The sequence below is a fragment of the Anarrhichthys ocellatus genome, unplaced genomic scaffold (assembly GCF_004355925.1).
Source record: "Anarrhichthys ocellatus isolate YVR2014 unplaced genomic scaffold, GSC_Weel_1.0 scaffold24, whole genome shotgun sequence".
Taxonomy (NCBI): Eukaryota; Metazoa; Chordata; class Actinopteri; order Perciformes; family Anarhichadidae; genus Anarrhichthys; species Anarrhichthys ocellatus.
The window spans coordinates 1,691,430-1,704,468 of NW_022280054.1; the positions used below are offsets into that span (position 1 = coordinate 1,691,430).

The 13,039-nt window shown below is 44.2% G+C and overlaps 1 protein-coding gene across 2 annotated transcripts in view; it reads left to right on the top strand.

The window, feature by feature from the left end:
* Nucleotides 1–13,039, top strand: part of arhgap35a (Rho GTPase activating protein 35a) — a 73,303-nt gene that overhangs the window by 47,252 nt on the left and 13,012 nt on the right. For both annotated transcript variants that reach the window (XM_031861179.1, XM_031861178.1), the window contains exons 2-3: nucleotides 2,206–6,056; nucleotides 10,817–10,958. In XM_031861179.1, the coding sequence (XP_031717039.1) occupies nucleotides 2,322–6,056; nucleotides 10,817–10,958 (3,877 nt within the window). In that variant the 5' untranslated portion in view covers nucleotides 2,206–2,321. The remainder of the gene's footprint in view (nucleotides 1–2,205; nucleotides 6,057–10,816; nucleotides 10,959–13,039) is intronic.

Genomic DNA, 13,039 nt, shown 5'->3' on the forward strand with positions numbered 1-13,039 from the left:
ATATATATATATATAGATATATATATAGATATATATATATATAGATATCTATATAGATATATATATCTATATAGATATAGATATATATATAGATATAGATATATATATAGATATAGATATATATATATATATATATAGATATAGATGAGGAAATACACATGTATGCAGTAAACTTACTAACTTACAAGAGAGTCTGGAAAGACACGATTTTGAATTAACCATAATTCCAAGGTCATATACCTACCTAAAATACAGACCAGCAAGTCTGGCCAAGCACAACACACAGCACCATCCCTTATTATTAACACAGAGACTGAGTCCCTCTGTGGGGGCCTTGATCCAGTTTTCATGCATTTTTCCTCTGCAAATATCAAAACGCAAGACTTTCTTTTTGATATTGATTCCTTTTTGTGCTGGCACTTGGTTATACACCTGGTGCGGTACTTGGGATGTCTTGCTTCTTTAATGTTAATTCACAGTCTGATCAGAATTTGCTTTAGTGAAACTCAGGTTTTCAAGGCCATAACTGTCAGCTTTGAACTTCAATTAGTGGCTCAGCTTTCAAGTAAAACCAAAAAATGTACAGTATATGCAGGAGTAGTCAGTACACCGCAGGTGTGAGGCTGCTTTTTATCTACAGTGTGTTCCACTGTAGTGAGTTTAGTGAGTTTCTTACTCCTCCTTCCATTTCCTTTTTATTGTCTCGCCCTCTGGTGTAGCAGCGTTGGGCTTTGAAGTTCATCTTTGCGCATCCACAGTTCTGTGTTGTCTGACAAACTCGATTCAGCAGCAGTGAAGGCTTTGTCTGCTTTTGTGCTCTCTGTCAAAAGAGCTATTCATGATTAATAGTGGTTTTAATGTCTGTTTTACTACATTAACGCCTCAGTTATGACATGGAGGGGTGGTCTTGTACTGCAAGTCTGTTTGCTGGCTGTCTTGAAAGATTTGTATTCCTTTACAAATTGTGCTGTCAAAGAGGGCCATTCCATGAAGAGCATTCCCCACCCCTCGTCCTTTCTCTTGTTATTTTTCTACTGATGGAATAAATTAAACTGTGATTGGCCAGTCTACTAAACCTCTTAAGTATCTTTCTATGTGCTATTGTTTTCATTTCTTTTTTTTAATTTTCTTTTTTTTGCAATCTTCAAAACATGAAGATTGCAATACATTTTTAGGACATTTTCATATTGTTAACACTCCCCCAGCCACGAACCCCACCCTATGTCTTCATGACTAACTAATAATGCAAACAATATTGATACCAAGCAGCTCTACAGTTAAAAAAAAAAAAAAAAAAGAAGAAAAAAAAGGGAGGTTCATCAGCATACCTTTTAAAACAGGCTTTCTTATGGCTGTGCGTGATGAAAGATCAGTTCTGGATATTGTCTGTTGTTGATGCGGTCCAGAATTTGGCTCCATATTTTCCTTCATCTACTGTAGGTAAATATGTTGAGACATTAGTGATGGTGCATCAGGCAAGTCTGATCGGCTTGCAGAGTGCTGTATAGTGAGAAACATAGGAAAACATGTTTTTGATGGAGACGAGTCAGCCAACAGGCAGTGCAGCCTTTTAAAATGCAGATGGCTTTCCCTAGTTGGCCAATTAGTAACTTTAGCTCTGGAACACTTATCTGCTTTCATCTTCTTGTGTGTGTCTTTCATTTTGGGTGCAGGGACCTTAGTGAGCCGATTTTCACAAGTGTGTGGTGGTGGTGCATGTGTTTGTGTGCACATTATTAATATGTCTGTTTCTGAAATATCGAAAACTCCACCCAACTTTATTCTACCGCTACTGGCAGTGAGACGACTAACCATAGTGTTAGATGTTGGATAATACGCCAAAACACATACAGAGTCTCAACGAACATAGGAATGAAATGTGGAAGGCACCATTGTTAGCAGTGCAGTCCTGGCAGTATAAAAATGAAATGAGGTAAATGATGAAAAATTGCCTTTAACTGAGCTACAGCTGGGTTAAGTAATGTGCAGCTTTGCCACTGACCTCAATCTTTTCAGGAAACATTCAGCAGAGAAATAGGATCACAGATTAAACATTATTAACAGGACATAGGCGCGCAGAAGGAATTTAGATGAGTGACACAATAGCTCTCTAATAATAAAGCCTGTCATTGGAATGTGTTTTTCTTCTGTATTTCTGTTGATTAATTATATCTCTCCATTTTTCTCTCTCTATCTATCATGCAGGGCCAGACACCAGCCCAGTGAGATACTCTTGCATGGAAACCCCTTTTTCCCTGGCAGTCCTTTCCTCTCCCTAGAGCTACTGGCCAGCATGGCAGGATGAGCCTGTGCCAGCATTGATGATGGCCAAAAAGCAAGATGTGCGGACACCCACCTACAACCTGGTCGTGATTGGGCTGTCCGGCACGGAGAAGGAGAAAGGCCAATGTGGTGTGGGCAAGTCTTGCCTGTGTAACCGCTTTGTCCGGCCAAGTGCAGATGACTTCTACCTAGACCACACCTCTGTTCTCAGCACCAGTGACTTTGGAGGCCGTGTGGTGAACAATGACCACTTCCTGTTTTGGGGAGAGGCCGGGCGGATTTTGGAGGAGGGGCCCGAATGCCGTATGAATGTAGTGGAGCAGACAGAGTTCATTGATGATCAGACGTTCCAGCCGCACCGAAGCACGGCGCTCCAGCCTTACATCAAGAGGGCAGCTTCCACCAAGCTGGCTTCGGCTGAGAAGCTGATGTACTTTTGCACAGATCAGCTGGGGCTGGAGCAGGACTTTGAGCAGAAACAGATGCCCGAAGGCAAGCTTATGGTGGATGGCTTCTTACTCTGTGTGGATGTTAGCAGGGGTATGAACCGTAGCTTTGAGGACCAGATGAAGTTTGTTACCAACCTGTACAACCAGCTAGCCAAAACGAAGAAACCTGTTGTACTGGTCCTCACCAAATGTGATGAAGGAGTTGAGCGCTATATTAAAGACTCACATACCTTTGCCCTAGCCAAGAAGAACCTACAGGTGGTGGAAACATCAGCACGATCTAATGTCAATGTTGAACTTGCCTTTCTTACACTGATTCAGCTACTAGACAAGGGTAGGGGAAAGCCCAAAATCATTCCCTACTTTGAGGCACTGAAACAGCAGAGTCAACAGATTGCCTCAGCTAAAGACCGCTATGAGTGGCTGGTCAACCGAATCGTGAAGAACCACAATGAGGCATGGCTCACAGTCAGTCGTCGCATGCAGTCTGCCCCTGAGTACAAGGACTACGTTTTTCTTGAGGGGACAGCTAAAGCCAAGAAGCTCTTCCAGCAGCATGTGCATAGACTTAAACAAGACCACATAGAGAAACGTAGGAAGGCCTATCTTAGTACTCTACCACAGGCCCTGTCTATACTGTTACCAGAGTTGGATGTGATAGACCACCTCAGCTGGTCTGGAGTTCAGAAAGTCCTGGAGACAAAGAGAGATTTCATCCAATGGTTTATAGTCCTAGATGACACCCCTTGGGAGACCACGACACACATTGATAAAATGGAGGATGATCGAATCCCCCAGGACCTCCTGGAGACTCCCGCAGCTGAAGCTATCTATGAGACCCACCTGGAGATGCTAAGGAATGAGCGCAAGCGGGCTGAGATGAGATGGGAGTTCAAGGAGAAGCTAAGCGTCTCTCCTTTCATCACACCAGGGAAACCCTGGGAGGAGGCCCGAAGCTTCATCATGAATGAAGACTTCTACCAGTGGCTGGATGAGGCTGAATATCTGGATATCTACAACAAACACCAGAAGGAAATTATTGACCGAGCCAAAGAGGACTTTCAGGAACTACTTCTTGAATACTCTGAGCTCTTTTATGAGCTGGAAGTGGATGCAAAGCCAAGTAAAGAGAAAATGGGAGCCATTCAGGAGGTGTTGGGTGAGGAGCAAAGGTTTAAAGCCCTGCAGAAGCTGCAGGCAGAAAGGGATGCTCTGGTATTAAAACATATCCACTTTGTCTACCACCCTACAAAGGACACCTGTCCCAACAATCCCCACTGTGTGGACAGTAAGATAGAGCAGATACTGGCCAACAGATTCCCTACCCGCTACCCATCATCAGATAGTTCAAGACTGGATTTGGGGAGGGCTGAAAGGATAAATCTTGTCATCCTCGGTAAAGATGGGCTAGCCAGAGAGATGGCAAATGAGATAAGGGCCATGTGCACCAGTGACGACCGGTACGTGTTAGATGGCAAGATGTATGAGTTAGCCCTTCGTCCCATAGAGGGCAACGTACGTCTGCCAGTCAATTCATTCCACACACCAACCTTTACACCTCATGGTTGCCTGTGTTTGTACAACTCAAAGGAATCCCTCTCTTATGTTGTCGAGAGTTTAGAGAAGATTAGGGAGTCAACTATAAGCAGAAGGGAAAGGGAAAACAGCTTAGCTCAACCCCCGCTGTCTCTCCTTCTGGTCACCAAGCGGGGAGTGGGGTCCATTGGAGATATTGGGGGGGAGACGGCTCAGACTCTTATCCAACAAGGGCAGCAGGTGGCTGGAAAGCTGCAGTGTGCCTACTTAGACCCCGCCTCTCCAGGCGTGGGCTACGGTCGCAATGTAAATGAGAGGCAGATCAACCAGATGCTGAAGGGCCTCTTAGAATCACGGAGAAGCATAGGGACCAGCTCCCCTCCCTTACCCCCTCCATCCTCTGCCTTCAGAGACTCTCAGTCCCAGCCAGTGGTAGAGGCAGACCTGAGGATAGTCATGTGCCTGATGTGTGGAGACACGTACGACATAGACCAGCTGCTTGCTCCTTTCCTATTGCCCCAGCATTGTCGTCCTGCTGCTAACCTCAGCACTGGCACCTCGGTTTTGCTGGATCTTAGTATAGGAGGTCAGAGGCTGAATATTGAGCTGTCGCTACTCTCCTTTCATTCCTCATTCTCGCTCCGCAAGACCAAGCTGGTCCACGGCTACATTGCAGTTTACTCTGCTCGCCGCAAGGCCTCTATGGAGACATTATGTGCTTTCCTGTGTGAGGTCCAAGACATCATCCCAGTCCAGTTGCTGGCAGTTGGGGAGAGCCAGATGGAGCTGTCAGACTCGGAGTCAGCTAAGGAGCAGGTCAGTCAAGGAGAGGAACTAGCCCATGAAATAGAGGCCAGGTTCAACACAGTGATATGTGGACATGGTGGGGTAGTAGGGGGGCTTCATAAGATAGACCTTTTCCAATCCTTTCTCAAAGAGGCAGTAGAGAAGTGCACTATTGTTGAGGCCACACACATGTATGATAATGTGGCTGAGGCATGTACCAATGAGAGCATCAGCCCTCGCTGTGGCTCTCCTAGTCCAGTTAGTATTCTTATGGACTCAGAGGACGATATTGATCCATCACCACCTTACCCTACCCTCAGGGAGGATGGCAGCCTCAGTTCCCACTTGGGAAGCTTCAAGCTGCCAGATCTGGATTCAAGTGACACCTTCTCTGTTATTTCTGAGCTTAGCACTTTTGAGAGCAAGCTGAACAACAAGGTTCCTCCACAAGTGAAGCCCAAGCCTGTCCGTAAGGTGAACCTCGGCCCCTACATGGACCAGCAGGGTGGCACCAACCGCCGCTCTTTGCCCCAAGCTGTCACTTGGGCTCCAGGTAGCGATGGTGGCTATGACCCCTCAGATTACGCAGAGCCCATGGATGCTGTGAGCAAACCTCGACCCACAGAAGAGGAGAATATTTACTCCGTTCCGCATGACAGCACACAAGGCAAGATTATCACTATCCGCAATGCCAACAAAGGTCACTCCAACGGGAGTGCTGGGGGGAATGGGTCAGACAGTGAGGCCGATAGCAGTTCGCTGGAGCGAAGGAGAAAGTTGTCCGCCATTGGGGTAAAGCCCATGCTTTACAGAGACAGATCCAAACGGCTTGGCAAGTTCAGCAGCTTTAGGACGAGCTTCTCCATAGGCAGTGATGATGAGATGGGGGGTCCACCCAAGGTTAACCAGGATGAAGGAGGAGCCCAAAAAGACAACTCCATCGAGGAGAGTGAGGACCCCAAAAGAAGAAATATTCTTAAGAGCCTGCGCAGAAATACGAAGGTTAGTGTTTGTGCATCCATCTGTTTCTGTGAGATATGATTGATGTTTGAGTCTCAAATCTGTTACTAAAATACTGTTAAATCTTAAATTTCATTTTCAACATTTCATTTTAATTGGTTGATTTAACTATTCCCAAAGACATAAATTGTAACTTATGACTGACTGGATGTTGGATGCTCGCCAATACAAATTTGTCTGCAGTGTATAAATACACATGTATTGGTTTAAGGAAAGAATGGATTAATTGTCCATAATCCTTAGTACAATTAGTTGGTTGAGATTCAACACCTGTTTGCTTTGGTGGATAACTGTGTTAATTACTAAAGTGGAGGAATGATTTCAGTATACTCTTTCTACTCTCTGTTATTACATCAGTGAAAACAAGCCATACCGTAGGAGTTTGCCTGAAAGCATGTCTGCTATTTTTGACCCTGACGACTGTGTGAGAGCTCTTTAAACTAGCCAAATAATCAGAGGAAAAAGAGACAAGCTCCAGTCGCTAAACTTTCATACTAGAAGGCAGAAACTCTTAATGAATAGGGACAGAATCAGAGTAGCACACTGTGTGGTTTTATCTGTTTGTGCTTGTGTGCATGTCTGCTTGGTTAGCATCAAGTTTCCAATTATACGAGAGCTGACTTAATGATGTTTGATATTTATTTTAGCAAGATTTTGAAAGCATCAACATCCATCTTACAATTATTACTGTAGCGATACATGAAGAGAAATAAAAACTAATGTTATACCCTCAGCAAATTAGCTGTAAACACCCCTGCTGTTCAGCAAACAAAAGTACTAAATGTGTGAGAATCGCAGCCATGTAGTCCTTCACTCCTTAATTATAATTTACAGTACCAAATTGTGCAGTCACCTTGCTTCAAGCCTCGCTAGTAGTACGACTACGCATTGTTTACAACTCGGTTGCCAACAGTGCAGCGTGTTTGGTGTTAATGATCTAGTGATTGACATCAGTGTCGTCAGGTTAAGGCAGTGTTGTTTACTGTTCAGTGTTGTGGTACTGCAGGGAAGTATGTGCCAAGGCTGGTCAGCTTGTTCTTTAGACGCCAAAATTCTTCCCTGTCAGCTTGGCTTTCTTTTCGTCCTTCCTTTCATTCTCTCATATTAACACTGTTTTCTTCTCTTCTTGCTGATTCATACTTTCTACTCTGTCTCTCCCCCCGCATTATGTGGTCCTCATATCTCTCTATCGTCAGTCTCTGTCTACCCCTGTTCTGTTTCTTTCTATGCTTGTCTCCCACACGTGTGACGATAGTTTTGACCTTACTCTGTTAGGCTTATCAGCCTGGAATGCTGTTCACTCACACACATGGCGTGTTACAGAAGTGTCAGCTGAATAAGAGTTACAGCTTTGTATGTTGTGCGTCTGTGATAATTACCATGGCTGTCAGTTGGGTGGAACAGGAGGCAGGATGATTAATGTTATCACACACACTCAGCTGTGATGTCCAAGTACCTGCATGAAGGCCGTCTTCTCACATAGCTCCTTACTGCCGAAACCACGTTATTTCCTTTATGCACTAACTGACTTGGCATATAGTGTGCTCTGGGCCATTTGTCCTTCTGAAATAAGTGTGCAAGGACAGGCTACCGATGAATTGGACAGCCCGGTTCAAGCCCTCTTGTTAGCAGGTAAACAAGCTCCTTTAGCGCTGACTTTTACCTGACCCTGTGCTCTGACCTCCTGGGGGCAAGGGGATCAATAAAGTATCACATGACACATTATTAGGCTCGTTTCAAAACAAATCCACAAGAAAATTGAAGCCAGCTGAATTTAGATCAGTTTCTTGTAATTAGTGCCTCTAAATTTTGCCCTACAGCAGGTCTGGAATCTGGATATCCGTGTTAAAGGCCATAATGGCTTAATTGTGGTTGTATCAAGTTCCATCGCCGATTTTCTAAGCAGCTGTCTCAAAGATAAGAGTCAATTTTCAATATGCTGTAGTCTAAAATCCCTTAAGGATAGCTGGCATGTTCTTGAGTTATTTGGTCATCTCGGGGAGACGTGTTGTAGCAGTAACTCAAGGTTGGTATAGAAACAGCCGTTCCTGTTATAGTTGCTTGCAAGGGTTAAACAAGACAGTTGGTTTTAGGGTGAAGGTTTGGGTTCATGCACTGTAAACACTTTCCTAGTCAGAGCCTTAGGGAGCCCGTCTACCACTCCCGAGTCATGACGGGTAGGAACAAATAATTGAAAGTAGATTTAGAGTCTGTTTTAATACCCCCTTCACCTCGGGCAATGACCAACTGTGTCTCTGTCCCGCCCGCCCTCCCTCAGCGAGAGGACGGAAACATTTCCTCCCTCTCTCTCTCCTGCAGCTTTTTTTCAAACCTCCTCAGCCAGCAAGAGGAATGCTTTAAATTCCTCAGTCACCTAGTTCCAGTCTAGTGTCCTCAAACAAAAAAATAAGAGGGAGGGAGACAATCAAAAGAAAAACAGAAAACACGACGACGGAAAGAAAATGAAATGGAGCCGGGGAGAAATAAGAGTTATGATAGAACTGTTTCTTTTTGATTGCGGCTTTGTGTTTCAGCAGCCTACAGTGTATGTAAACGCTCACCATGGTGTCTGTATGTTATTATTAAGGATGTGTTTTGTTTGTGTTTCGCGGTAGAGGTCTCAGCGCTGGCAACATATCCTGTCTCAGTCAGCAACTAAAAGGAGTGTCCAGAAGGCAGAACTGCAGGGGGATAAGACAGTGAGAGAGAAAAGTGGGTGGAAGAGAGGAGAAGGGGGGGGGCGTATAGAGACAGTCTGCTAAACTGAGATAGGGCACATATATATACAACACAGTCAGTGTGATAGGACACAAATAAATTATGAGCTGCTACATGGAGCTACAAACCAAGCTTGCAGTGAGTCATGACAGCACAGCTCTCTACCACCACAGAGGCTGTTGTCTTGTAGTGTCACATCTATTATTACTACCCCTGTAATCCAATTAAAGTCTCATGTGAGTGTTTTGTGCACGTGTGGATACACACTGCACATTTATGTATGCGCAGATGTTAAGCTAATAACCACAAGTATAAGGGATGTCTGTACGTTGAGAAAGGGAGCGTCAAAGAGGGGATCGGGCAGGGCCAAAGGGGAGTTAGCCGGGAGTGATAAGTGAAGGAATTCCAGTTAGGAGTTTGCTCATGTTGGGTCTTATAGAAAGATATACTGGATAACATTTGTTGATTTGCTGGGAAAGTCAGCCGTTATTTACCCTAGATGTGTTTCAGCGCAGAGCCTTCATCAGCAGCTCAGGGGCCTCGCTGAATGAAGTGCAGACTCTTAAGCCAGTCGGCGTTGTCGAGTTATATTTGACATTTTGTTTTTCCTGACACTTGGCACCCAGTTGACGGGTGAAGTAGCGACTCTGCCCCCTTTTTCTACAGTTCATCATTAAACACTCATCAATCATGGATGATACTGGATCTTTGAGGCCAATACTGATGTCAATACTGTACAATACAATGACAGCTGACCAAAACAGTAAATATAACTGAAATATATATATATATAATTAAAATATAAGTTATTTAGAATTTTTACTTAAAATAACGCATTAATAATACTATAAATGTAATAAAATTATAATACATTTTAAGTTGTGAAAATGTACATACATTGGAATGCCACCAATACAACATGTATTGCTTTAATTTACTCTTCCATCTCTTATATGTATCTCCAAACATAGTAACTGGTAATGTTTTATCTATAATAACCATGTATCGGCTAATAATATTTGCTTGGTCAGGCTCGTTTAGGCGAAAGCCAGCTGAAAGGTAACGCACACTAACAGAATAAATTCACTAAATGTTCGAACAAAACAAAAAAAATAAAAAGTCCAGGTGAGTCTCTGTTAATCTGCTCAGTATTAATTAGTGTTTCCCTGTTTGTTTCCTTGAATACCGCTGTGAGTGAGTGTGTGTATATATGTGCTATCGAAAATGTTTGCTGGAGTGCAGTGAGGCCAGTATCTGGAGCAGAGGGCACGCCGTGCTCCTTCTCTCTAATGAGCACTCCTCTGCTCCTTTCCTGTGTCTGTGTCTGTCAGGCCTGCACTGCTCCCACTCTCTGTGTGCCCAGCCAACCGTGCATCCCTGCCTCACCACCCTGCCTGCCAGAGCACAGCCTCGGGGGGGCTGACAGACTTACTAGAGATCCAGGCCTCAGGGGCCTTCAAAACATTCCCGCTGAACACCATTAAAGTGCAGTACAATTACTGCTGATGCCTCAGCCTTACGGAGGCAGGCAGAGAATGTTGCAGGAGTGCATTAGCGGTCTGAGTCTTAACAGGAGAATAACAGGAGTTACAAAGTAATTAAACAATGAATAAGAGTGTTTGATTATCTGAGAGCTGCAATGCAGAAAGAGAAGCACGGAACTCTGAAGGAAGGAGGATTACGATGAAGAGATAAGAGTGATGGAGGAACTGATGTGTATCTCATTTATGCACAGAACAGGGTTCAAGTCAGGAATGTTTGATTACTTATCAGTTTAAGATACTAAGGAATGTGTGAGATTGTGTGTGTCCATGTGTCTTCGTCTTTTTGCTCAAGCAGATACTAACATAAATAGTTATTAAATACGGTCCTTTCCATCTATATCGACTCATTTCAAGAACAATTCCTCTAGGCTTAGTGTCGTTTTGGAAATGTGTGCCTATGTCAGCAGCTCAAATAATGTGAGATTTAGTCTCCGAGTGCTCCTACCAATCTTCTCTTTCCTCTCGATCATATCTTTGCAGAAACCACGACCCAAACCCAGGCATTCCATCTCCAAACCCATCGAGAGCAACTACTTTGGTATCCCACTGGCCACCGTGGTCTCTCCTGAGAGGCCGATCCCAGTCTTCATTGAGAAGTGCATCCGTTTCATTGAAACAACAGGTAAGAATCTGTTTCACTTTACATAACAAGGAGTACAGACGCTTAATGGAGTCCAATCAGGCTGTTGTTTTCAGTCATTTAAGTGTTTTGAAATGATTTCAAAGGATCCATTCTGCCTCTGTGTATGCTATACTGCTCTCATTTCAGCTCTTTTTTTCCTCATTACCCTACATTTCCTTATCTTAATCCTCATCCCTCCCTGGTGGGATTCTTATGTACTGTGGTCCTCCTTAAATCACAGCCTTTGTGTCAATGTGCACATGCGTCTGTGCTTTCTTTTGTATCTCCGTTCCTCTTTGTTCAGGTTTGACGACAATGCTAGTGCTTTGCTGAGCTGTAGACTTTATAGGTGGGCACCTCCAGGGACACGAACCAGGTTGGGGTTGCTATTTTACTTTTTTGATAACCTAAATAGTCGTCTCATAAAAGTAAAGCAAAGCGAGGTGTGATAACATCCACGGGTGAAGCCGGTTCCTTATTTGTATTTGCATAGTACAAGTTTTGCAAGTATTATTTGTGTGGCAACTCCCAAACTGGTTCAAGTAAAAACATCAAGCCGATCATGCTGGCTTCTGTGGGTTACAGTCAGGGTTTTGTGCTAACTTTAAAATGAGTCATCGGAGCCTCATTCAGATCAATGTTATGATGAGAAAAACCAAGGGGGAATTCAAAATGGCTCCACGTATTTGAACTAAAATGCTCCCATCTTCTTAGATTTACCTCAAACTTTGTGTGGATTAGAGTCTGTGCTCAATTGTGTTTAACAGGTTTTCAGGCTGTTGCCACCAGTCATCCACACCCCCCCCCCCCCCCCCCGTACCTCCTTTCCTCTCCTCCCTGAGAGTACTGAGAGCACGGATGTGATTGGATAGCTTCTCCTAACCTTGCCACCCCCTGCCAGGCTGTGCTGGTGTCCCACTGCCCCAGGACTGCCAGCTTGTCTCTCAGTCTGCCACCAGCTGTTAAACTAAGCCAGGGGCGACTTAGTCTTACTTTATTCTTCGCTGGGCTGTAGGATTTTTAGATACTGAAGTCATGAGTCGGTTTTTCACCCCTCTACTGCCAAACATCTTTTTATTGATTAGTTGGCTGTTTTATTGTGTTTTCTACAAGTTTTATTTAAACTGAGCATCTGTACGTGTTCGAAAAATCCACAAGAGCTAATAAACACAACACAGCTTAACATCTAGCCTCAGGAACCGTCTCTGAATCCGTCTATTTTACCTTAAATTACCGGGTCTAAGAATACTGAAGTTTTTAATGATTCACAGTTGCTTAAGTTGTCTTTTCATTACCTTCCATGAAGTGAGTTGCATGCGCGTTTGCCGAAACCTTTGCTGCCTGCTTACTGACGTGCCACTGCATTCCGCTGTGATCTGTGTCCTGATTACAGACTCTGTATTTGTGGATTACTGTGGCGGCCTTACAAAACATCCACCGCCTTCCTCTGTGTAGCAGTATAGGGGCGAAGCGCCAGATAACAAGGCATCACGTTAGATTTCACCTCCCCCTGTTCAGGTGCTAACTGGAGCAGACTCAGCGGTACTTAGTTCTGGATGAAGGAGAAAAAACTGGTTGAATATGCGTTAATATATACACACACACACACACACACACACTTGTGTGCATACACCTCTTACCCTCACTCACTCCTTTAGTATTTAGCCTAATCCCCTTGTTTCCTCCTGTGCCCTTGTTTTTCTGCTGCTTTCTCCCGATCCAGTCATCCTGCTCCTTCTGTCTCCACGAGTACCTTCACTTGTCAGATTTGATTTCTTTCATCTTCTTCCTAACCCATATTTCTGTTTCTCCCCGTCTTATCGTCACCTCTCTCAATTCACTGCAGTTTTTTCTCCTGCTATTTCCCCCCTCCCCCCGCTTTTTCATATCTGCCTCTCCTTCCTCTTGTCAGCATGCTGTGTGTGTGTGTGTGTGTGTGTGTGTGTGTGTGTGTGTGTGTGTGTGTGTGTGTGTGTGTGTGTGTGTGTGTGTGTGTGTGTGTGTGAAGTGTAGCCTCACACGTCACACGGTCGGAACTAAGAAGAGTCTGCGCACATAAAATGCTTTGTTTACATACTAAC